The sequence below is a fragment of the Salvelinus alpinus genome, chromosome 15, assembly GCF_045679555.1.
Source record: "Salvelinus alpinus chromosome 15, SLU_Salpinus.1, whole genome shotgun sequence".
Classification (NCBI taxonomy): domain Eukaryota; kingdom Metazoa; phylum Chordata; class Actinopteri; order Salmoniformes; family Salmonidae; genus Salvelinus; species Salvelinus alpinus.
Genome location: NC_092100.1, coordinates 46,493,442 through 46,518,152, shown reverse-complemented (window position 1 = coordinate 46,518,152; position 24,711 = coordinate 46,493,442). Strand labels below are relative to the sequence as shown.

Here is a 24,711-nt window from a genome sequence, read left to right as displayed (position 1 = left end):
TTCTCCTGAAGTGTACATTCCCACAAATGTAAAAGCATTGGATTGGTTGATGCATGGGCTAGTGGGATGTTCCACTTGTCCGATGACTCACCCTGAATTTAATTCAGCTGCTCTATCGATCGCTACATACATTCAGTCTGAAACTGCCATCCTAGAAGTCATTTGTGGGACTTCAAAATGAGGGGTGTTGTACAAAACAAATGAATCAGCGATTGGATCATCTCTAACAAATCTAACCAATCAGAGTGTCAAAGTTGATAACATCATCACAGAGTTTCTAAACCCAGAGGCCCAATATTGAGAGAATTCCAGAAACGCTTGAGAAGTTTGAGAAGTCAATGAGAGAAGTGAAAAATGTTTCCTTATTTGTAATTTTTTTCTAAATCTAAAGGCACAACCTAGACTCCAGCCAATGTCTTAAGTAGTTGAAGTTGTTATTACTCCAACCTCATGCGTGACAAACTGACACATTTTCATTTTTGTAAAAAATAACTTTATATCAAAGGAGTGCATTTGATTTGATGGCCTGCACATGCGCAGTTCGATGCGAGGCGACCGTTAGACATGATGACGTGTTTCTACCCATGAGCTTAGCTAGCCAACGTCGCCATGACATCACCTACAAGTGTGATTGGGGATTTCTACTGGAGAAGCAGTTTTAGCCTATCTTCATACTGTACTGTCTTTGACGCTATCAGGCTTCTGGGACCAATAAGAACGGGCAGAATGTCTTTGCATTCTAAAAATCGTCGGGGAGGGAGGCAAATCCAGACTCATCGTGGAGAAGCGTCACTTGGCCGTAGCGATGTGGAAGCGTAGCCAGGCAAATGTTCCACCATATTTCTTATACCAGTCATGTCCTTTCAAATCAGTGAGGGGAAGTAAACCAGTGCACACTTTGGAAGGAAAGAGAGATAATTGGGACATAGACTATTTCTCAACTAACTTTAATTGGTCCTGATATGGGGCACTGTTGACATCTGTGGGATTGAACACACACACACACACACACTCAGACACACACACACACAACAGTCAACTCTGTTGTTCTATTATATACTATTTATTCAACTGTGCGACCAAGACACTACTACCCACTTTATATTTCTATACAGTCTATTATTACGATGCATACTACCGCTTCTATTACTTGTTCTTTTTTCCTTGACTCTTTTTATTGTTATTATTGACTGATGTACTGCATTGTTAAAGATCTAGCACATAAGCATTTCACTGCACCTTTCCCACCTGCCGTAAACTGTGTATGTGACAAATTACATTGATTTGATTTTAATTTGATTGAGGAGAGTATTGTTGGTACATTTTGTGCTGAAGTTGTGTGCTGCTTATCCCTGGAGCAACACTGAACCCTGGTGCTCAGTTTGCAAACCTCAATCATTATGTCAAAGATCTAGCCTCACCATACATTTCCAGACTAGGAAGACTTAGGCTACTATAAAGAAATTCCCTTATTATTTTACATATTCAAAGTTCACACAGTCATGTTGTCATTGAACTTTTCCTTCATAAAATGATTATCAACTATACTATACGCAGCTTAATGTATGTTACTAAAGATGGTGTGTTATTGCATATTACAATCTAGTGTCTAGATATTCAAACTGCATGTTTCCTCACCCAACTACCCACCCATCCCTTGTCTCATGAATAAAAACTACTACAGTTTGTAATTGTTTCACACAATCATCATCCACATGATGTTTTCACACCTCATGCTTCAGGACAATGTAATTAAAGTGTAGGCCCTACTAATGCAATACTGTGTGACAATTGGTTGCTTCTTTTAAGGTGTTTAGGCTACCTTATGATCTTTGCTGATACGTTTTTGATTGAAATCTGATCACATCTGAAATTCTGCATCTGAAATTCTGCATGCATAATATCTAGGCAAGAATAGTTATTTGGTTTGAATCCATTTTGAAATGACGGCATTTTAACATAAATACATAGTGGTACATAGTCTCATAACAGAGAGTATTTGACATTCATCACATGCATAGACGTGTGATGGTGATGGGTTGCCCACTAGGCCTACAGATACACTTGCATAATAATTTTTTTCAGTACATGTGTTCATCCGGGTCCTGCGTAACTAATCATGACGCGGGAAGGCGGCACACATTTTTATCAACAACATCCAAAATAAGATCGATATTCAGACTATGGTGTTTAAAGTAAGCTGTAAATAACTTGTTAAACATAAAATATTGTGTTGTGTCGATATTTACCGTGTATAAATGATGCCTGTGGAAAAACACAAGATAGGAGTAAGCACACTACAGAAACGTGAGCGAGCAAACGTTACATAACTGGTGACATTGACCAATCAGATTCGTTCATTCTTATCCGCGTATCTCTTTGGGTGGAGTCGTTGTCAAAGAAAGTTAATTTCAACAGGGAACATTTTCTTTGAATATGGGAATACATTCAAGTGATAGTGGAAGACAGTTTCATTTCTCATTAAAACGCTCTACCTACTGTACTTTAGTTCACTCGCTCGCGCTTACTGAACCAGCGCTCTTCTTCCTTATCTGGAAAATAGCTAGATACGACAACGCAATTATAAATTTTTCGAGCTTCTAGGCTAGTCAACAGGTCGAACATCGTTTTTAACAGGTTAATAAAAAATAAAAAATAATAACATTACATTATAAAACCATCTAGGCGACAGAACCGAAACGTAGTTTGGGCATGCAAGGGCTATTGTTTTAGCTCCTACGCGTTTTGTTTTGACATCAGCGCTATAACCAACGGTTCGAGTCGTGGACATAACTAGAAGAGACAGCAGGTGAAATGGTCGGCAACACGATCCACTGGTTCAGGAAGGGACTGCGGCTCCACGACAACCCCTCTCTAAAGGAGTCTATCCGGGGAGCGGACACCCTTCGCTATGTTTACATCCTAGACCCCTGGTTTGCAGGGTCCTCCAACGTGGGAATCAGCAGGTGGAGGTAGGGGTCCTAATAGTAGAATGCACAAGGTGCAATTTCATAATTGGGTAGTGCATCATCAGTTCCTCTTGTCATACCTTAGAGAGATATTTATAACTTGTCAGAAAGGTCCAGAGCAACTAGCCCATGTCAGCTAATGTTTTTTTAATTTACTATTTTTGTTTAACTGCAACATTTTATTTGCACCCCATGACAATATTTATAGAATTGCAGGAAATACGCTTTAAGCTTGCAAAATTCTCTCCACCAATGAGGGGTGTGAACAGTTTCCCATAGAAAGCGTTTGGGAACCTCTGTATTAGAGGACGTGTTTTAATTGAGTGGCTCGTATTGCACTCACCCAACACAGATTTGTTTACCGCAGAGGTAGGTCACACAGGTCCCTGCTTTTTGCATTGCCACATTTGTGAATTTGCCTAGGGGCTCTGATGGATCCATCATGGTTTCCTTTTCGATAGATTATGACCTCGTGGGCATGCCAGACGCCACTTATGCACATTTGGTCAATAGGTTAAGGAAAACCAAATCTGGGTTATCATAACACCAGAAGGAGGAATCCTAGTGCTGTAGGTGGTTATGAATGACAGTGTGTGTGTATGTGTGTGGTGTACCGCTTAGGCAGGAAAGTAGGGCTTTCCTAGCACCACACTTATGCACACAGTTATAGTAAATATTGACTGTCAATTACAAGTACATTACAAGTACATCTGTGTGCCACACAGGAAACAAGGGCATTCCAGGGCACCAAGGACTGTTGATTACTGATTTACCTTGGATTCCCTCCCTTTCATTTAGATCACATACTATGCTGCTTTAGTTTGGCCACTTATAAGAATGTTCATTTAAAGCATAACCTCCTGTTTAGAGCAAGAGAAGGGGAGAATGACCTGACTGCATTACCCATGTCGAAAACATCCCTGTACGCAGGGTATTCTCAGTAGTTTCTTTTACCATCGAGAGAGTAGGCCTACATTTCAGCAGGGTTTAAGAACATGCATAGCAGTAAGGATTATGTAAGTCCCCCTCCCCATCCTGGCTGAGTGCGGGCAGGCATTGGAAATGGGGCACTGTGTCATTGGGGTGGTTATGACATTCTGCTCTCCAGTCCTCGCAGCTTTGACCTACATTCAACCCACTGCTCAACCCCACTTCCTCCTGAGAACTAGCCTCCTCTTATAGTAGCTGCCCTATTAGCCGGTGATTGAGCCAGGCAGCTCACATAGCTTTACCAGCCAGAATAGAATGGCATAGGCTGTCCTAGCTATAAGAAATAACACTTATCCTCTGGGACCAGCACCAGCCTGCTGGAATATATATAGGCCTAGTCAATATAAAGTTCCCAGTGTGTGTAGTCTGCTCCAGGTGAGTGGCACAACTGAGTCTCAGACGGGATTTAGCCTACCCAGCAATGTTCACTTTGTGGTCACTGTGCATTACCCTGCTGTTCAAGCATATGCATGATGATGACATTGCTTGCAGGGCCGCTAGTCATCATATGTTGCATAATAGGTTACATCACCTTTTCAGAGATCATATTGTAAACCCTGCTGCTTGTGATAAACGCTCTACCAAACCTGTTCCATTCAAGTTCCAAGTACAGCATTCACTGTGTGAATGGAGGAACGCAACACAAAACGAGGACACCATTCTCAGATAAGGGTTTGGATGAAGTGATGCCTCCTTAAAGGGACAGTCCAGTCACCCAACACAGAACACAATGTTCAGACAGTCACCCTCTCTTGACTTGGTTGATATCCAAGTTGTCATAACAAATTACACCTAGTTAATGGAGTAATTTATTGGCTACATGATACAATGATGACTCATGTCATGTTTGCTTCAGCAGGAGTCAATATTATTTTGTGGTCAACACTTCCCATGTAGTTTGAGGATCATATGACAGCAGAATGAGAAGGTCTAAGGTTGGTAGAGGATCAATCAAGCAGTCCTTCCCCATTGTCCAGGCTTATCACTTATGCTAGTGTACCCACTACCTCGGCAGAGAATGACTGTTCACGTTAGCCAGAGATGTTCTATAATGTTGATACAGGCTTTGTGTTCGCTTACTCAGAAATGTGAGGCATTACAGTTTAAAATCTCCACATTCTAATGAGGGCTTGTAGTTCCACTAGCCATGCTTTGCCAGTTGATGGAGCCATCTATCGTTTTGTTCAACTGTGGACTTTGCTGTGAGCCGAGAGCGCCCTCCTGTTGTCATGTAAATACTACAAGGCTGGGATGGTACAGAGACCTTATTGTTCTACATGACTTACTCACAGCGTAGTATGTTCCATTCAGTCAGACAGATCTTCCACTCAATGTTTCCACTAGGTGTTTTAAATGATAGGCTACCAGCAGAGGAGTTGGCCTATGTAAAATTTAGAGTGCTTTAATAATCTGGTGGTGAAGAACATGTTTTCTCAATAGAATCTCCCTGAATAATGCTCTCTGCACTGAGAGAAGCAGCTGACATTCCCACGATTGCAATTCCTTTCCACTAGCCTTCTTTTTGATTCAATCTCCATTTTACATTCACTTCAAATGCTTTGTTGCAATGATGTAAAGCCCTTTGATATGGTGCAACTCTACTTACCACATGTATTTGAGCCACGGCTCACATGATGGATGTATGGATCATATGTTCACTTGTGCCTAATGAGAGCTGGAACATCCATCATGTGACCTTGGGATAATGACTAAACTAAATACCATAAAACATAATAAAAATAGGCGACAGGTTTTTTGTGAATCCTGAGCAGGAGGCCTTGTTACACCTGTAGCCTATTTCCTCTCTGATTATATGATCAGATTATTGATCATCTTCTGTTTGATTCCAGGTTCTTACTCCAGTGTCTGGAGGACCTAGACGCCAGCCTCCGCAAGCTCCACTCCCGTCTGTTTGTCATCCGGGGCCAGCCTACTGATGTCTTCCCCAGGCTGTTCAAGGTACAATTAACACTGTCACACTTGTACTGTAGTTGTAAACCATCACACTACCGTATCATAGTTAACCCATCACACTTACAGTACTGCACAGCCACTGTGTACTGTACACGTATGCCTCATAAAAGTACAGTATGCCCCATAGAAATACGGTCTTGTGTGATTAAACTAGTCAGTTACTGTACTGTACTTCCACTGTGTCAAATCGTTTCAAATGTCTTGATATACAGTGCATTCGGAAAGTGTTCAGACCCCTTGACTTTTTCCGAATTTTGTTACGTTACAGCCTTATTTTAAAATTGATTAAATCGTTTTTTCTCCTCTTCAATCTACACACAATACCCCATGATGACAAAGCAAAAACAGGTCTTTATACATTTGTGCAAAAAAAAGAAGAGAACTGAAATATCAAATTTACATAAGTATTCAGACCCTTTACTCAGTATTTTGTTGAAGCACCTTTGGCAGCGAGTACAGCCTCAAGTCTTTGGTATGATGCTATAAGCTTGGCACACCTGTATTCGGGGAGTTTTTCCCATTCTTCTCTGCAGATCCTCTCAAGTTCTGCAGGTTGGATGGGGAGCATCGCTGCACAGCTATTTTCAGGTCTCTCCAGAGATGTTCAATCGTGTTCAAGTCTGGGCTCTGGCTGGACCACTCAAGGACATTCCGAGACTTGTCCCGAAGCCAGTCCCGCGTTATCTTGGCTGTGTGCTTACGGTCGTTGTCCTGTTGGAAGTTGAACCTCCACCCCAGTCTGAGGTCCTGAGCGCTCTGGAGCAGGTTTTCATTAAGGATCTCTCTGTACTTTGCTCTGTTGATCTTCCCTCGATCCTGACTAGTCTCCCAGTCCCTGCCACTGAAAAACATCCACACAGCATGATGCTGCGACCACCATGCTTCACCGTAGGGATGGTATTGGCCAGGTGATGAGCGGTGCCTGGTTTCCTCCAGATGTGACGCTTGGCATTCAGGCCAAAGAGTTCAATCTTGGTTTTATCAGACGAGATAATCTTGTTTCTCATGGTCTGAGAGTCCTTGAGGTGCCTTTTGGCAAACTCCAAGCGAGCTGTCATGTGCCTTTTACTGAGGAGTGGCTTCCACTGTATTCAGTCTTCACTTGATCTGTATATGAACATTAGCATTATTTGAATTCCATGGTATTTTCTATGAACTTCCTATGTGTTCTTTATCTTTACCAAAGTAAAGGTTCCCTATTTACCATGGCGTCTGACTGTGGCACGACTGACCTTGTCTTTCTCTTGACTTCCCAGGAATGGCAGATTAGCCGGCTGTCTTACGAGTACGACTCTGAGCCCTTCGGCAAGGAGCGTGATGCCGCCATCCAGAAGCTGGCCAGCGAGGCCGGGGTGGAAGTCACGGTCAAAGTCTCCCACACGCTCTACGACCTGGACAAGTGAGTGACTCGTACAGATACACGTACACACACACACACACACACACACACACACACACACACACACACACACACACACACACACACACACACACACACACACACACACACACACACACACACACACACACACACACACACACACAGAGTCAAGGAGATCTAGCTACTGTAGTTCCTGGCTGACATATATTAGATCTTGTGAGAACACAACCCATGTCAAAGCAATGAGAATGTTATTACCTTGTTGTTATTAAGTCATCAAGATGTGCAAATATGCAAACATGATGTATTAGCAACATATTCATAACACTAACATTATAGTTTAATTTATGTGATGCACTAAATTCCTCTCTCTGTCCGTGTCTCTGTAGGATCATCGAGCTGAACGGAGGCCAGTCCCCTCTCACCTACAAGCGTTTCCAGGTGCTCATAAGTCACATGGATGCCGTGGAGATGCCCGCCGAGACCATCACCGCTGAGGTCATGCGGAAGTGTGCCACGCCCATCAGTGATGACCACGACGACAAGTTTGGCGTGCCCTCCCTGGAGGAGCTTGGCTTTGAGACAGAAGGCCTGGCTACAGCAGTATGGCCAGGGGGAGAGACGGAGGCCCTCACTCGCCTGGAGAGGCACTTGGAGAGAAAGGTGGGAAGGAGTCCCTTCTTTATATCCCACCACTACTGAACCAGTGTGGTGGACACATACAGTACCCGTATTGGAGTCAATTTTCTTCCTGAAAATGTGACTTTGTTATAGAAAAATTCCTTTATTTCCTGAACTTAGTGTGTCATGTGCCTGCGAGATAGACGGGTTTCACTGGGGTCCTGACTCAAACCCTAACCCTCTATGTTCCAGGCGTGGGTGGCCAACTTTGAGCGTCCCCGGATGAACGCCAACTCCCTGCTGGCCAGCCCCACGGGCCTCAGCCCCTACCTCCGCTTCGGCTGCCTCTCCTGTCGTCTCTTCTACTTCAAACTCACTGACCTCTATAGGAAGGTTAAGAAAAACAGCTCTCCGCCCCTCTCACTTTATGGCCAGCTGTTGTGGCGTGAGTTCTTCTACACTACGGCCACCAACAATCCCTGCTTCGACAAGATGGAGGGCAACCCTGTGTGCGTGCAGATTCCCTGGGACCGCAACCCAGAGGCGCTGGCCAAGTGGGCCGAGGGGAGGACAGGGTTCCCCTGGATCGACGCCATCATGACCCAGTTGAGGCAGGAGGGCTGGATCCACCACCTGGCCAGACACGCTGTGGCCTGCTTCCTGACCCGGGGAGACCTGTGGATCAGCTGGGAGGAGGGCATGAAGGTAGATACTGGGGCATGGGGAGAGAGGAAATCTGATGTATGTATGTATGACTGTTTATCGTTCTGTTTGTATCTCAGCATGTGTGTGTTTATGTACCTGTCAGGTATTTGAGGAGCTGCTGCTGGATGCAGACTGGAGTGTGAATGCAGGCAGCTGGATGTGGCTCTCCTGCAGCTCCTTCTTCCAGCAGTTCTTCCACTGTTACTGCCCCGTGGGCTTTGGCAGGAGGACAGACCCCAACGGAGACTACATACGGTGAGAAGATCTTCCCTGCACCTAGTTGTCCACTGCTAATTTTAACCAGTGTGGTACACTGTAATAGACCTTAGTGTTTTATTTCACCATGCCTGTGACAAGGCATGTAGAACATGCAGAAAACCATGACAAACAATTCTGTATACGACCTGCTGGACCACAATGTCTCATTATACACTCCATAGGGTTTTAATGAGATTTCCATGCTGTAGCAACTAGAAATGTCATGGGAAATGTGTTTTATTATTGTTCATTTCAGAAGTCACCATGGTCCTTTTTTAAACGGTCTTTTCTCCATTTGTTTTTTCCAGGCGCTATCTTCCCATACTGAAGGGCTTCCCGGCCAAGTACATCTACGACCCCTGGAACGCACCCGAGAGCGTGCAGAAGGCGGCCAAGTGTGTGATCGGTGTGCACTACCCCAAACCCATGGTGCACCACGCTGAGGCCAGCCGCCTCAACGTGGAGAGGATGAAGCAGATCTACCAACAGCTCTCCTGCTACCGCGGCCTGGGTGAGCACAGAGCGCATGACCTGCTGAATGTACAGCTAATCGCTTTGAAGCCCGCTTCAAATCAGCTATTTTCAGACACTAACAATTTCCATGATAAGCTATTCACAAAGTGTCAGAGTAGAAGTTTTGCCTTTTTAAATATAATGAATAAAAGTGGGGGGGATCAGCACTCCTACTTTGAAATTGATTGTGAATACAGTGACTTTGTTTTCTTTTATATTGTTATGTTACCATTATCAATGATTATTTATGGGGCTGAGGTGTGGGAGACTGACTGTCCAACTCTGTCTCCATCTCACAGGGCTGCTCGCGACAGTGCCTGCCAATCCTAATAACAGTGGACACGGTGCAGGGGTCATGACGGGTCCAATGCCAGGGCCCTCCACTGAAGAAATCCAGAATGAGGGAGCCGCTCAAGCAGGTAACAATCCTCCTTAGTTCCTTCCTTGACTGCCACAGAGAAACTGGGATTTTTCCAAAGATCAGTGTTAACCTTATCTACACTGAGATTGACTGCGACTTCATCAATCTCTGATATGGGCTGTGGCATGGGTGGGAAAGGTGTGTCATGTGATAGTACTTGTCAGGCATGATGTTACTAAGGATGATAATAAAAGGTTGCAGATTGGAATAGGCTTTTAATTGACCTCCCTGATGAAACAAAGGGTAGATCAGAATAGTAATACCGATCAGAAATTGAAAGGATTAGTCAAAGCAGATGCGTACCAGAAATGTTTGCATTTTTCCATAACCAATTTCATAGGGAAATAATCAGATTACAGTTGAAGTCAGAAGTTTACATACACCTTAGCCAAATACATTTAAACTCAGTTTTTCACAATTCCTGACATTAAATCATAGTAAAAAGTGTCTGTTTTAGGTCAGTTAGGATCACCACTTTATTTTAAGAATGAAATGTCAGAATAATAGTAGTGATTTATTTCAGCTTTTATTTCCTCATCACATTCCCAGTGGGTCAGAAGTTTACAACCTCAATTAGTATTTGGTAGCATTGCCTTTAAATTGTTTAACTTGGATCAAATGTTTCGGGTAGCCGTCCACAAGCTTCCCACAATAAGTTGGGTGAACTTTGGCACATTCCTTCTGACAAAGCTGGTGTAACTGAGTCAGGTTTGTAGGCCTCCTTGCTTGCACATGCTTTTTCAGTTCTGCCCACACATTTTCTATGGGATTGAGGTCAGGGCTTTGTGATGGCCACTCCAATACCTTGACTTTGTTGTCCTTCAGCCATTTTGCCACAACTTTGGAAGTATGCTTGGGGTCATTGTCCATTTGGAAGACCCATTTGCGACCAAGCTTTAACTTCCTGACTGATGTCTTGAGATGTTGCTTCAATATATCCACATAATTTTCCTTTTTCATGATGCCATCTATTTTGTGAAGCGCACCAGTCCCTCCTGCAGCAAAGCACCCCCACAACATGATGCTGCCACCCCTGTGCTTCATGGTTGGGATGGTGTTCTTCAGCTTGCAAGCCTCCCCCTTTTTCCTCCAAACATAACGATGGTCATTATGGCCAAACAGTTCTATTTTTGTTTCATCAGACCAGAGGACATTTCTCCAAAAAGTACGATCTTTGTCCCCATGTGCAGTTGCAAACCGTACTCTGGCTTTTTTATGGCGGTTTTGGAGCAGTGGCTTCTTCCTTGCTGAGCTGCCTTTCAGGTTATGTCAATATAGGACTCGTTTTACTCGTCACATCCTTTTTGTGGATATAGATACTTTTGTACCTGTTTCCTCCAGCATCTTCACAAGGTCCTTTGCTGTTGTTCTGGGATTGATTTGCACTTTTCGCACCAAAGTACGTTCATCTCTAGGAGACAGAACGCATCTCCTTCCTGAGCAGTATGACAGCTGCGTGGTCCCATGGTGTTAATACTTGCGTACTATTGTTTGTACAGATGAACGTGGTACCTTCAGGCGTTTGGAAATTGCTCCCAAGGATGAACCAGACTTGTGGAGGTCTACAATTTAGTTTTCTGAGGTCTTGGATGATTTCTTTTGATTTTCCCATGATGTCAAGCAAAGAGGCACTGAGTTTGAAGGTAGGCCTTGAAATACATCCACAGGTACACCTCCAATTGACTCAAATTATGTCAATTAGCCTATCAGAAACTTCTAAAGACATGACATTTCCTGGAATTTTCCAAGCTGTTTAAAGGCACAGTGAACTTAGTGTATGTAAACTTCTGACCCACTAGAATTGTGATACAGTGAAATAATCTGTCTGTAAACAATTGTTGGAAAAATTACTTGTCATGCACAAAGTAGATGTCCTAACCGACTTGCCAAACTATAGTTTAACAAGAAATTTGTGGAGTGGTTGAAAAATGAGTTTTAATGACTCCAACCTAAGTGTATGTAAACTTCTGACTTCAACTGTATATGATATAACATTTCTATTATCATTGATTTTGATTCAGGCAGAGGACAGGTCGTTGTGAAGCGTCGCAATGAGGACCTCACACCGGGCTGTAGCAACAAGGCCCGGAGGCAGACCAGCAACTAGTGCCTGAAGAGGAGAAGAAAGAGGGGATTCCAGCCACTCTGCTCTCCAGCAGAATTGACCAGCGCCTCAACGTTGCGTTCTCCTTCTCTGAGTCGTCAACTCTACAGAAGCACATCTACCTCAGTTATGTGAGCAGCAGCAGGAATGGAGGAGGAGAGAAGGCTGTAAGCATTCCACAAACTTTGCCAGCTTTCTGTGAAGTCAGCCGGCTAAATGGAACATCCGACCACATGATGCCCAGAGAACTAATGGTTTGTGACCTTCTGTCTCTGTGGAGAATCTCAAACCCACAGCTCAAATCACAAGTCCACAGTGACACTGTCCCCAGTGTTACTAGAGGGAGGTAATGGTGTCTCACAAGATGACTCTCTTTAACATGCACACCACCAAACTGTCTTGATAAGAAGTGTTGGCATCACTATAATTAATACAAAGAACATGGATGCACAAGTTATATTTGCTGAAAGAACACTGGGTGGTGGCTGTGTTTGAGCCTGAGGTCATGCTATGTGCAGTATAATATACAGTCTTAGCCATTGGGAATGGCATCAGCCTCAAGCTGATAACACGATTACCCAACCTGGAATTGTCAGGTCAAATGACCCTAGTTATTCTATGGGGTATAATGCCGCCTTCAAGTGCTGTCGGATATTCAGAAATCAAAGGTTCTGAGGAGCATTTAAAGGCAGCAGAAGTGCATAATACATTTTGTAAACTAATTTCTTTATTACCCTTTTGTAAATGTTTTAAGGGAATTATATAACCCTTTCTGTATATAAGTGTGTGTGTGAATGATTCAACTCAGTTTGTACAGTAATAATTTGATATAGCATGTTTTTGTTTTCTTGTAACCCAATTGTTATTTGTGTGTGAAGACCGACAAATTGACTGTTCTTTATGTATCTGTAGTAAAAGGTAAAAAAAAATGAACACTGGCTCAAAGTAATATTTATTTTAGTGTAATGGTTTGCTTATGGCATGCACATGCAAATATTGGTTGTCTTAAGTTCAATGACCAACTCAGTGGCTGTGTCGTTAGTGTCAACCCAGACATTGGAAGGTTGTGAGTTCGATACATGGCCAAGGTCATACCAAAAATGTGACTGCTTGGCACTCAGCATTGAGATAAATTAGGGGTAAGGCCCTGCAATAGACTAGCGTCCTGTACATGTACATCATGCTGCCTCACACTACAGAAATAGGAGCCCGGCTCCAGCTCGCACAAGGCTACTTACTTTACAACTTAAGTTCAATAATAAAAATAGTACAAAGTAAATGCAATGAATCTAAAGTAATAGTGGTGTACCACAGTTTTGCTGGGCCCCTGCAAGGTTTGAGCAAGGGATTTTTTGGGGGGTGACTTCTTATAATGATATACATTTTACCACAGGCTAAAGAAAATGTTATCTAATCATTCTATTTTACACATATTTCCATAGGGCAGAGAGAAAATGTTGCTGTTTCAAAGCTAATTTCATGCTATTTTGCAATGAGGCTGAGAGGATAGGTTTGCAAAATTCCGGGAAGTTTTACAGCTAATTTCCTGTAATTAAACATTTTTGCCATGTTTTGTGACCTATTCATATGCTACAATATAAACTCAGCAAAAAAAAGAAACGTCCCTTTTTCAGGACCCTGTCTTTCAAAGATAATTTGTAAAAATCCAAATAACTTCACAGATCTTCATTGTAAAGGGTTTAAACACTGTTTCCCATGCTTGTTCAATGAACCATAAAAAAATGAACATGCACCTGTGGAACGGTCATTAAGACACTAACAGCTTACAGACGGTAGGCAATTAAGGTCACAGTTATGAAAACTTAGGACACTAAAGAGGCCTTTCTACTGACTCTGGCCTTTCTACTGTGCCCAGGGTCACTGCTCATCTGCGTGAACGTGCCTTAGGCATGCTGCAAGGAGGCATGAGTACTGCAGATGTGGCCAGGTCAATAAATTGCAATGTCCGTACTGTGAGACGCCGAACACAGAGCTACAGGGAGATAGGATGGACAGCTGATCGTCCTCGCAGTGGCAGACCACGTGTAACACCTGCACAGGATCGGTACATCCGAACATCACACCTGCGGGACAGGTACAGGGTGGCAACTACAACTGCCCGAGTTACACCAGGAACGCACAATCTGTGAACGCACATCTGTGCTCAGATTGTCTGCAATAGGCTGAGAGAAGCTGGACTGAGGGCTTGTAGGCCTGTTGTAAGGCAGGTCCTCACCAGACGTCACCGGCAACAACGTCACCTATGGGCACACCGTCGCTGGACCAGACAGGACTGGCAAAAAGTGCTCTTCACTGACGAGTCGCGGTTTTGTCTCACCAGGGGTGATGGTCGGATTCGTGTTTATCGTCGAAGGAATGAGTGTTACACCGAGGCCTGTACTCCGGAGCGGGATCGATTTGCAGATGGAGGGTCCGTCACGGTCTGGGGCGGTGTGTCACAGCATCATCGGACTGAGCTTGTTGTCATTGCAGGCATTCTCAACGCTGTGCGTTACAGGGAAGACATCCTCCTCCCTCATGTGGTACCCTTCCTGCAGGCTCATCCTGACATGACCTTCCAGCATGACAATGCCACCAGCCATACTGCTCGTTCTGTGCGTGATTTCCTGCAAGACAGGAATGTCAGTGTTCTGCCACGGCCAGCGAAGAGCCCAGATCTCAATCCCATTGAGCACGTCTGGGAACTGTTGGATCGGAGGGTGAGGGCTAGGGCCATTCCCCCCAGAAATGTCCGGGAACTTGCAGGTGCCTTGGTGGAATAGTGGGGTAACATCTCACAACAAGAACTGGCAAATCTGGTGCAGTCCATGAGGAGGAGATGCATTGCAGTACTTAATGCAGCTGGTGGCCACACCAGATACTGACTGTTACTTTTGATTTTGACCCCCCCTTGATTCAGGGACACATTATTCCATTTCTGTTAGTCACATGTCTGTGGAACTTGTTCAGTTTATGTCTCAGTTGTTGAATCTTGTTATGTTCATACAAATATTTGCACATGTTAAGTTTGAAAATAAACCCAGTTGACAGTGAGAGGATGTTTCTTTTTTTGCTGAGTTTATATACAAAAGTATATACCTGTTGCTGACAGGTGTATAAAATCGAACACACAGCCATGCAATCTCCATAGTCAAACATTGACAGTAGAATGGCCTTGCTGACGAGGTCAGTGACTTTCAATGTGGCACTGTCATAGGATGCCACGTTGCCCCAGACAACTGTAAATGCTGTTATTGTGAAGTGGAAACATCTAGAAGCAACAACCGCTCAGCCGCGAAGTGGTAGGCCACACAAGCTCACAGAACAAGACCATCGAACACCTTTGGGATGAATTGGAACGCCGAGTACGAGCCAGGCCTAATCGCCCAACATCAGTGCTCGACCTCACTAATGCGCTTGTGACTGAATGGAAATCCCCGCAGCAATGTTTCAACATCTAGTGGAAAGCCTTCCCAGAATAGTGGAGGCTGTTATAACAGCAAAGGGGAACCAACTCCATATTCATGGCCATGATTTTGGAATGATGTTCGACAAGCAGGTGTTCACATACTTTTGGTCATCTAGTGTATCTGGGGAGGGAGGGAGGGGGTGCGACCTCCAGTGCCTCCGATTGTTTCATAATCAGTGGTAAACATGGACAGTCACGTAGCAACCGGAGAGAGCGGTTCCAGATGTGGTTGCAAATTCCAGAAACTCATTCTCTCCACACACAAAAACGTTGGATTCAACAAGCAAAATACTTATCCTCGCCCTCCTGTCTACAGTTGCCTTTGGCTTTGGTCATACTCGGTAGAACAATTCAGTGGTTATGCATCGAAATTATCCTCATCCAATGCGTTATTAAGCCTGCTTGCGTATCTGAGCGAGTTATATAAACACTTGTAAACTCGATGTTAAACCAGACAGTTCATGTTGTACCTTCTACTAATGTATCGACGATGTGCGCGGACAAAGTACAGAAGAAACCGTTGCGGCTCATCGCCGCTGCATGCAACAACATGGGAATAGGAAAAGATGGACACTTGCCATGGGATTTACCGTAAGAGATTTATTTATCCCTTTTGGATTTTGATTTGATGTATGCCTTACGGTTTCAAGTTTGGGCTATTTAAAAGCCAGCATTACACGTTACATGCTTGTGTGATTGTAGTATATTCAATGATAACAATTCCTTTTTTCGTTTTCATAGATTTAGGCTACTAGATATTTCTAAACATCTATACGTGGACCATTAATTGATGCGTATACTACATTTAATTGTGTCCTAAATGCGTGGGGTACTAAGGGTAACTAGAACAATGTCTTATCGCTGTCACGTTCCTGACCTTATTTTCCCTTGTTTTGTATTTATTTAGTATGGTCAGGACGTGAGCTGGGTGGGCATTCTATGTTATGTGTTTCTATGTTGGGTTCATTGTCAACTAGCCTGATATGGTTCTCAATCAGGGGCAGGTGTTTTACGTTTCCTCTGATTGAGAACCATATTAAGGTAGGCTGTTCTCACTGTTTGTTTGTGGGTGATTGTTGCTGTGTCTGTGTTTGTTCGCCACTCGTTTCGCTTCCTTCCTTCCTTCCTGTTCGTGCATTCATTTTTATATGTTCTGAAGTTCAGGTCTGTTCACGTCGTTTATTGTTTTGTAGTTTGTTTAAGTGTTTTTCCGTCTTCGTTTACATAATAAGTATGTATTCAAACCCGCTGCATATTGGTCTGATCCTTGCTCCTCCTCAGACGAGGAGGAAGACGAGCGTTACAATCGCTGACACAAAAAAGTAATGTTTTGAAAAAAAATGGTATGCGGATGAAGGTAATGCTTAGGCGAATAAACTATGAAAGGAAATAAATGGCTATTTGATGTAAAGTTCCTCTTTACAACTCACCTGCACATTTTCTTTGTCATTTCATTGTTCATTTTCCTTACAATCCATTATGTACAATTGCACTAAATATTATTGGAATAATGCAAGATTTTAAATCCCTGCAGTCTTTAAAATGACATTCAGGAGCAAAATGTTTTCAATAGTTGTTTTTCATTCATTAAAAAAATTGATTCATTGGAATATAACATTTAATAACAATAAATTATAGCTGAATTAATTCAGTGTAACGTTGATGTTGCATCTCTTATGCTCTGCTATTGCACAATTCTAATTTGTACATAGATCACAAATGAAGCTATCCCCAGTAAAATTGGAGCACAACTCATAAACCCACCTCCTGTGCTGCTCACACCTAATCCAGTCCCTACTTGTGACTGGAAACAGCTCCTCACAGAAAAGACACCCCGCATCCCCTCGTTGGTGGCTGATGTAGCATGTTGTGTTGCAACAACCTTCTTTGAGACCTTTTTTTTAAGAACCTGATTCGTTTTCTTACTCTCTCTTTTCTTCTTGTTGATGTTTCTGTCGAGCATTATCTTCCAGCAGCCTTTTGTAAGGTTAGGCTGTCAGTACAGCCGTAGACTCTGCCTTCCTCTTCCTCACCTCCTGGAGCCTTGGCCTTAGGGACAACTCCAATAGAACTGCTGCAGCTGTTGGTTGTTGGTTTAAGCAAAAACAAACAAACAACAAGAACACACGAGTTTTGGTACAATAAACACTTCTAATCACTATATGCAAATATATATTCCCTAAAATGAGTGCTGACATTTGGAACAAGGGTAGGCTGCAGGGTGGAGGTTGTGGCGGAGGTAGATGTGGTGGAGGTAGAGGTTTTGGCATTAGAGCTGGTGGTGGTGGAGGTAGAGCTAGTGATTGTGGCGGTAGAGCTGGTAGCCGTATCGGTAGAGGTGGCGGTGGTGGCGGTAGAGTACTGTGGTTGAATGGATTCTTTGCATTGAAAATAAATGACAAAAACAATACATCGGTGTTAGTACAATAAACACGTTCTACCACGTACATGCTGCTTCTGCTACATTTCCTTCATTTAGATGACTTTTTCTTACCGCCAATGGGCTCAGGCTCCTTTATAACCTCAGCGGCCACGACGTCCGCCTCTGTGAAGATGTCCTTCTCCAAAGGCCACAGCCCACTGGCCCGGAAGCCCTTCACTCCTCTCTCCACACTGGCCACCTTGTTATAGTCCTTTGTGAAGAGGCCAGCCATTTGGTATATACTTACCCTTTTCATAGGATGCGTCGTCATCCACTGATCTGCTGCCCTGTTGTAAAAGGTCTTCAGACCCTTGAAGACGGTACGTGGGGTGGCAGAGTGATGAGAATCACTCCCTGGCCTCTTGCTGTCAGAACAGCCTCCAGGCTCTTATGGGAGTGCTGGCCATCGAGGATGAAGATGTGGGGTTCCTCAGGGGTGCAAACAACACTGTGGGCGAAGTAGTGGAGCCAGTCGACAAAGATGGTACTGTCGACCCAGCCTGAGTCCCTCACCCTTCCAACGGACCCTGGAGGTGCTCCAACCAGCAGCTGTTTGTTCATCCTCTTCCGGGGGAAGATGAAGAGTGGCGGCACATACTGCCTCGCTGCACTGATAGCACAAATTACTGTGACTGAAGCCCCTCTCTGCGCTGGTCATCCGTGCAACCTTTTTTGCTCCCTTGGTGGCCACCACAGGCAACAGTTTCTGGACGTTTTGTATTCCCGTCTCATCCATGTTCCAAATCTTTGTTGGCCCGACGTCCCTGACACTGTTTAAAATGTCCTCGTAGGCCGTAAAAAAACTGGTCAACCTTAAGCGTATTAAAGCCCACAGCCCTCGCAAGACTGGTTGCTTGAGATATTCGAACTGACAGTTGATGGTTGTGCTTCATTATTTTTTATTTTTTTATTTTATCCGTTATTTTAAGCCACTGAACCTATCCACCCCGGCATACCCCTTTCCTTTGTTGAAACTGTGTTTGATTCCCATCCTCTCTGCCAGATCGAAGGCAAGTCTTCTCACATCCCATGATGTTAGGCCAAATAGGGCTCTTTCCAGTTGTGGAAGTGGTTGACAAGGTCACTTTAATACGTGGAAGAGAAGACTGGCGCCCCCTGAAGCCTGGGTTTTTCACCTCCTTTCCTCTGTGGTGCCGTAGGGTTCTTGGTGAAATGTTGAACACCCTGGCAGCCCCCTTTAAGGTCTGGCCATTTTCTTGTAAGGTTCTGTATTTATTTTCTTAGTCAACCTTGTGTTCTGTTTCGTTGTGTTCTTGAACATAGCCCTGTTTATTTGTGGTCTTGAACGTAGCCCTGTCTTTCATTTTTGTTCATTGTTTTCACCTGTGTTAGTTACTCACCTGGTCTCATCAGCTCCTTATTTAGTTCAGTTCATTCTGTTTGTGCCTTTGTGAGGTATTGTTCGTTTTGACTCTACTGAGCCTTTTCCTAGCTCCTTTGTGAGAACCAGTTGGAGCCTTCAGTCCTAGTTTTGATTCACCTGCCTGTTTGCCTACCTGTGTATAACCTTTGCCTGCGACCACGATTCCTGCCTTCTGCGAAGGCAAAATGAACACCTGCTGCGCTCTGCACGTGAATCTACACCTTTTTCTCCCTGATTATTCATTACATTTCTATTACGTTCAGGGCATGCTATATTACCTCAGTCATAGCTTCCATGGTCTGTTTTATTCTTGTATGTTCTCATCTGAAAATAGAAACATTAAATTATATAAGGAACTGACCCCTAATCTAACAGATGGCCCCAAACCCTCCCTAACCACACAGGACTCTGTACCTTAAGACAAGACAGTTTCTTTCAAACCGCCTGACTCAAAGTATTAGTTTTAACCTGCAGGGGGAGAGGTGCCAATTTAAAAGCTCCCTCTTAAAAACATAGCTAGATATCTAGCTATATGACATATAATGCTGTGTAAAATAGCTAAAAGTCTATAAAGTAACTAACTGTAAATCTATCATCCACTAGTGCAAACATTTACAACTGCAATTAAGTCATGTATTTTACCTCCGACGATCTTGTAAGGTTGCTAGCTAGCACTGCTAGCAGTTTATAATAACTAGCATTTACTGCTAGTGGAGGTTGCTAACTAGCAGGTTAGCATAAACTAACCGTCTAAATGACAGAAACACATTAATAACATAAAGGGGTAACTAGCCCCCAGGGGCCAGTTACCCCCTAGATGGGGGTGCCGAGTTGCCCCCAAGACACTCATCCAATATATTACTATTTTTCTCTCTAAACAAGTGGATTATTTAAGGCTTTCCTACTTGTATATAAAAAAAATGTTTAAACTATACATCTAACTTCATTGGACTATAGCTACAACTTTTTCATAATAATAAAAAAAAATTAACTTACCACAATTGTTTTGTTGTGATGACAGAGAGGACATTTTTGGATGAGCAAGAAAAGTGGCAGCCAGGGAAGTGTTGATAAAATAATTTGGTGATATCTTGTGGACTTAATGTGAATTACAAGGGGGGGGGCAGTTTCCCCAGGGGGCTAGTTACCCCCTAGTACCCTAATTACATTTTGACCAGTTGTCAACAGGTGGCATGTGAAGTCGGATCCCATTATGCTTTTTGGGATGGACACAGTTACTTGATAACATTTAATAACAGGGGTAACACTTGTCTACATGTATTTCAATATGAATTTTTTTCTTCAAGTTTCTGGTTTTTGAACTGGCTTAGGTCCATACATAGGAATATTTGGCAAGAGTTGATAGTATTGGTCCAATTGTAATCAATGTATAAAAATATTGCGTTCACAGGACAGAATTCAAATTCTTTTTGGACACTACAACAAATGTCTCCCTACCAGGTAATTTTGATTGATTTCCTTTCTGACTTAAAGGCTTTTAACAGTGCTCCAACTCAATGATGGGAAAGTATAGAGCACAGAGAAATGCAGACAAAGAAGCTGTTGTTGAAATGCAATAGAACCTTGCACTTTTTCTCTAAAAGGTATAATAGATACTACAACCGGAGTTATTCAGCTACTGATAGTTTGACAGCAATATTCACTATAAGTAATGAAATAGTTACTTCTTCCAAATGGTCTTTACATTGTAAGGTGAACTCAATAATCCCTTTCACAGGAAAATTTAACATGATGGTGTGGGGCAGGGGCTGCTGGTTCTCCAACCCAGACAGTCTGTTCTCTATGCTGCCCAATGTCCTCCATGTAGTCCTGAGTACCACCCTGAGGTAAGCCAAAAGTCACACTACTACCAATCACACACACAGTCCACAACCTAAAAACATGTTTCATATACAGTTGAAGTCGGAAGTTTACATACACCTTAGCCAAATACATTTAAGTCAGTCAGTTTTTCACAATTCCTGACATTTAATCCTAGTAAATATTCCCTGTCTTAGGTCAGTTAGGATCACCACTTTATTTTAAGAATGTCAAATGTCAGAATAATAGAGAATTATTTATTTCAGCTTTTATTTCTTTCATCACATTCCCAGTGGGTCAGAAGTTTACATACACTCAATTAGTATATGGTAGCATTGCCTTTAAATTGTTTAACTTGGGTCAAACGTTTCGGGTAGCCTTCCACAAGCTTCCCACAATAAGTTGGGTGAATTTTGGCCCATTCCTCCTGACAGAGCTGGTGTAACTGAGTCAGGTTTGTAGGCCTCCTTGCTTGCACATGCTTTTTCAGTTCTGCCCACACATTTTCTATAGAATTGAGGTCAGGGCTTTGTGATTGCCACTCCAATATCTTGACTTTGTTGTCCTTAAGCCATTTTGCCACAACTTTGGAAGTATGCTTGGGGTCATTGTCCACTTGGAAGACCCATTTGCGATCAAGCTTTAACTTCCTGACTGATGTCTTGAGATGTTGCTTCAATATATCCACATCATTTTTCTTCCTCTTGATGCCAACCATTTTGTGAAGTGCACCAGTCCCTCCTGCAGCAAAGCACCCCCACAACATGATGCTGCCACCCCAGTGCTTCACTGTTGGGATGGTGTTCTTCGGCTTGCAAGCCTCCCCCTTTTTCCTCCAAACATAACGATGGTCATTATGGCCAGTTGTGCACCGGGGCCTCCCACTCCTCTTTCTATTCTGGTTAGAGCCAGTTTGCGCTGTTCTGTGAAGGGAGTAGTACACAGCGTTGTATGAGATCTTCAGTTTCTTGGCATTTTTTCACATGGAATAGATTTCACTTCTCAGAACAAGAATAGACTGACGAGTTTCAGAAGAAAGTTCTTTGTTTCTGTCCATTTTAAGCGTGTAATCAAACCCACAAATGCTGATGCTCCAGATACTCAACTAGTCTAAAGGCCAGTTGTATTGCTTCTTTAATCAGAACAACAGTTTTCAGCTGTTTTAACATAATTGCAAACAGGTTTTCTAATGATCAATTAGCCTTTTAAAATGATAAACTTGGATTAGCTAACACAACATGTCATTGGAACACAGGAGTGATGGTTGCTGATAATGGGCCTCTGTACCCCTATGTAGATATTCAATAAAAAAATCAGCAGTTTCCAATTACAATATTCATTTACAACATTAACAATATCTACACTGTATTTCTGATCATTTTGATGTTATTTTAATGGACAAAAAAATTGCTTTTCTTTCAAAAACAAGGACATTTCTAAGTGACCCCAAACTTTTGAACTGTACTTGTGCATATAGAAAAGTTGCGTTTTAGAAATGATTACTTATTTTGGGAGTCACTCACTCCTCACAGCACTCTCCCGGAGCATGCCCACTTCCTGTGTCAAGATTTCGACAGCATGATCGGCTTAGCCTTGCTGCAACCCCTATGTGACCTGGTGGAGACCATCTGGGTTGTGGGTGGTCCACAGGTCTATCAGGTGACTGTTGTGTCTCTGTGGGTGGTGGGAAGTTTGTGGTGCAGTTTTACCTGGGCCCGTATTTATAACACGTCTCAGAGTAGGAGTCCTGATCTAGGATCCGTTTTGACTTTTAGATCATAATGAATGAGATTACATGGAAAGGGGGACCTGATACTAGATCAGCATTACTCTGAGATGCTTTATTAAAATTGGCCCAGGACTTTAAATCCAATATATGGGTTAGGAATAAATAAGTGGATAAACATTTATTATTATAGGACAATCCATCCACTATATTTGTCTATACTGTAGCTCATTACAGTACCTTTCCCTTGTCATCAGGAGGCTCTGATGCATCCCTGGTGTGAACTCGTCTTCCTCACTGACATCATGGCTGACTTCGACTGTGACGTCTTCTTCCCGCAGTTTGACAGAAGCATTTTTAAAAAACAACAGAGGTAAGGAAGCATATTTTATTCTCTGCTCTCCTGGCCCTAGGCTGCAGCACTGTTTGCTTCATCTTTGGACTGTTTTGATAAGTGGATCTATACTCTGTTCTGATTGACCAGGTCCACAAGTCAGGCCAAGTGTTTGAAAGCTTTTTGTGTCTTTGTCAATCTGTCTAAGTTGTCCCTTTGTTTCCCTTAACTTCAAACTAGGTTTCCTGGAGTACCAAATGAGATTCAAGAGGAGAATGGGGTTACATTTAAGTTTGAAGTTTTCAAGAGGGAGATCTGTAGCGCTGAGGTGATTTAAAACTAACTTACTGCATGAATGCAAACACTGACTATTCTTTGTCAGACGTTGGGTGCCTTTTTGAACTATTCAGTTCTCCAGTGCAATTCTAATAGTAATCATTATCCAGTTGTACATTACACATGTCCCACTCACTCTGCTTCATCTCATCTACCAGTGACTCAATCTGCACAGTTCCATAACACTAATGAATCAGATAAGTCAATGTGTCCATCCCATTCAGATTTGTCTTACTGTAGGTCATGTGTTGTCAGATACAGAAGGGTTTTCATATTTGGCACAAATGATCGATCCACTGCTGTCCCATATAATATCCTTCCTTGTCTGATGTATCATCCTTGCTATCCTCTCCCCTCATCTGTAATATTCTGCTAGGACCAAACCAATATGGTTCTGTCTGAGTCAGAGATCATGTCAGACGAGTGGTCTGGGGTGACTCATAACAACATGGGCACTAAGGATGGGGGGTTGTTCCTGATAGTGCCTACGTAACAGAGGGCGATATTTATGTCTGAAGATTTCATAACATATTGCGATTTACGGCATGAAGTCGCCACCCAAAGGCTGGAAATCAGCCTGGAATGGTTTTTACATTTATAATTATGATGCAATCAAAAGAGTATAAGAGTGCTTAGTATGAGCCAGGAAATAAATATTTTATTCCAGATAAACAAAAAATGTCTTGCTTATTCTGAATTATGTTTCTTGAAAGGTGTAGGAGAGCTGTTATTACATTTATTGCAAATGTTTACAATTGAGGAATCTCTGTAATGTAGTGATGTACGTTGTAATGATACTTGCATGTTTTCCCCAAAGGAACTGTATGTATCTTCTATTGTAAATTCTTCAACTTGGCATGATATTGTATTTGTCATCATGGCTAATTGAAACACTTGTCAATCAGTAAATATTCATTCAACTCCATCTTTCAGTATACAATGTTGGAGTAAATGATCCACTAGATGGAGACATAAGACAAGACATAGAGAACAAAGTGCCCCCTGAAACCAATTTATTTCCCTTTCTACAACAATAAAAACATGATCGAATGTCATGGATGTGGGTGAATGTGATGTGTGAACCAGTTTCTTAGAACTTGACTTTGCAAAAACAGTAAGACCGATTACTGTCAGACAGAAAGACAGATTACTGTAAAACAGATTATGACCTGATGTCCTCTATATAATTGTGTATCAAAGTACTTAAGAACATCCAATCAGACAACCTTTTTATAACACAAAGAAAGTGACTATGGGGAAATTGCTCAAGATATGAGACCCAA

At 42.8% G+C, this 24,711-nt stretch overlaps 2 protein-coding genes across 4 annotated transcripts in view; one reads left to right on the top strand and one right to left on the bottom strand.

Annotated features, from left to right (window-relative positions):
• The window catches only part of LOC139540183 (ankyrin repeat and BTB/POZ domain-containing protein 3-B), a 164,853-nt gene that overhangs the window by 129,253 nt on the left and 10,889 nt on the right, over positions 1 to 24,711 (bottom strand). The window lies entirely within an intron of this gene.
• cry1b (cryptochrome circadian regulator 1b) lies at positions 2,433 to 23,553 on the top strand. Of its 3 annotated transcripts, XM_071343783.1 has the most exons (12): positions 2,433 to 2,972; positions 5,810 to 5,918; positions 7,190 to 7,332; positions 7,704 to 7,977; positions 8,188 to 8,640; positions 8,744 to 8,895; positions 9,207 to 9,409; positions 9,711 to 9,830; positions 20,950 to 21,058; positions 22,565 to 22,691; positions 23,016 to 23,131; positions 23,333 to 23,553. In XM_071343783.1, exons 1-12 carry the CDS (start codon positions 2,815 to 2,817, stop codon positions 23,427 to 23,429), a joined length of 2,061 nt encoding a protein of 686 aa, XP_071199884.1. In that variant the 5' UTR covers positions 2,433 to 2,814; the 3' UTR covers positions 23,430 to 23,553. The 3 variants fall into 3 exon arrangements, with proteins under 3 accessions (XP_071199884.1, XP_071199885.1, XP_071199886.1); XM_071343784.1 differs by lacking the exons at positions 20,950 to 21,058; positions 22,565 to 22,691; positions 23,016 to 23,131; positions 23,333 to 23,553 and adding an exon at positions 11,854 to 12,861; XM_071343785.1 differs by lacking the exons at positions 20,950 to 21,058; positions 22,565 to 22,691; positions 23,016 to 23,131; positions 23,333 to 23,553 and adding an exon at positions 11,332 to 11,495.

Coding starts and splice junctions, on each gene's coding strand:
- cry1b (XM_071343783.1), top strand. CDS start 2,815: ATGGTCGGCAACACGATCCACTGGTTCAGGAAGGGACTGCGGCTCCAC. Junction 8,896..9,206: donor CCCAACGGAGACTACATACG/GTGAGAAGATCT, acceptor TGTTTTTTCCAG/GCGCTATCTTCCCATACTGA. Junction 9,831..20,949: donor TGAGGGAGCCGCTCAAGCAG/GTAACAATCCTC, acceptor TCCCTTTCACAG/GAAAATTTAACATGATGGTG.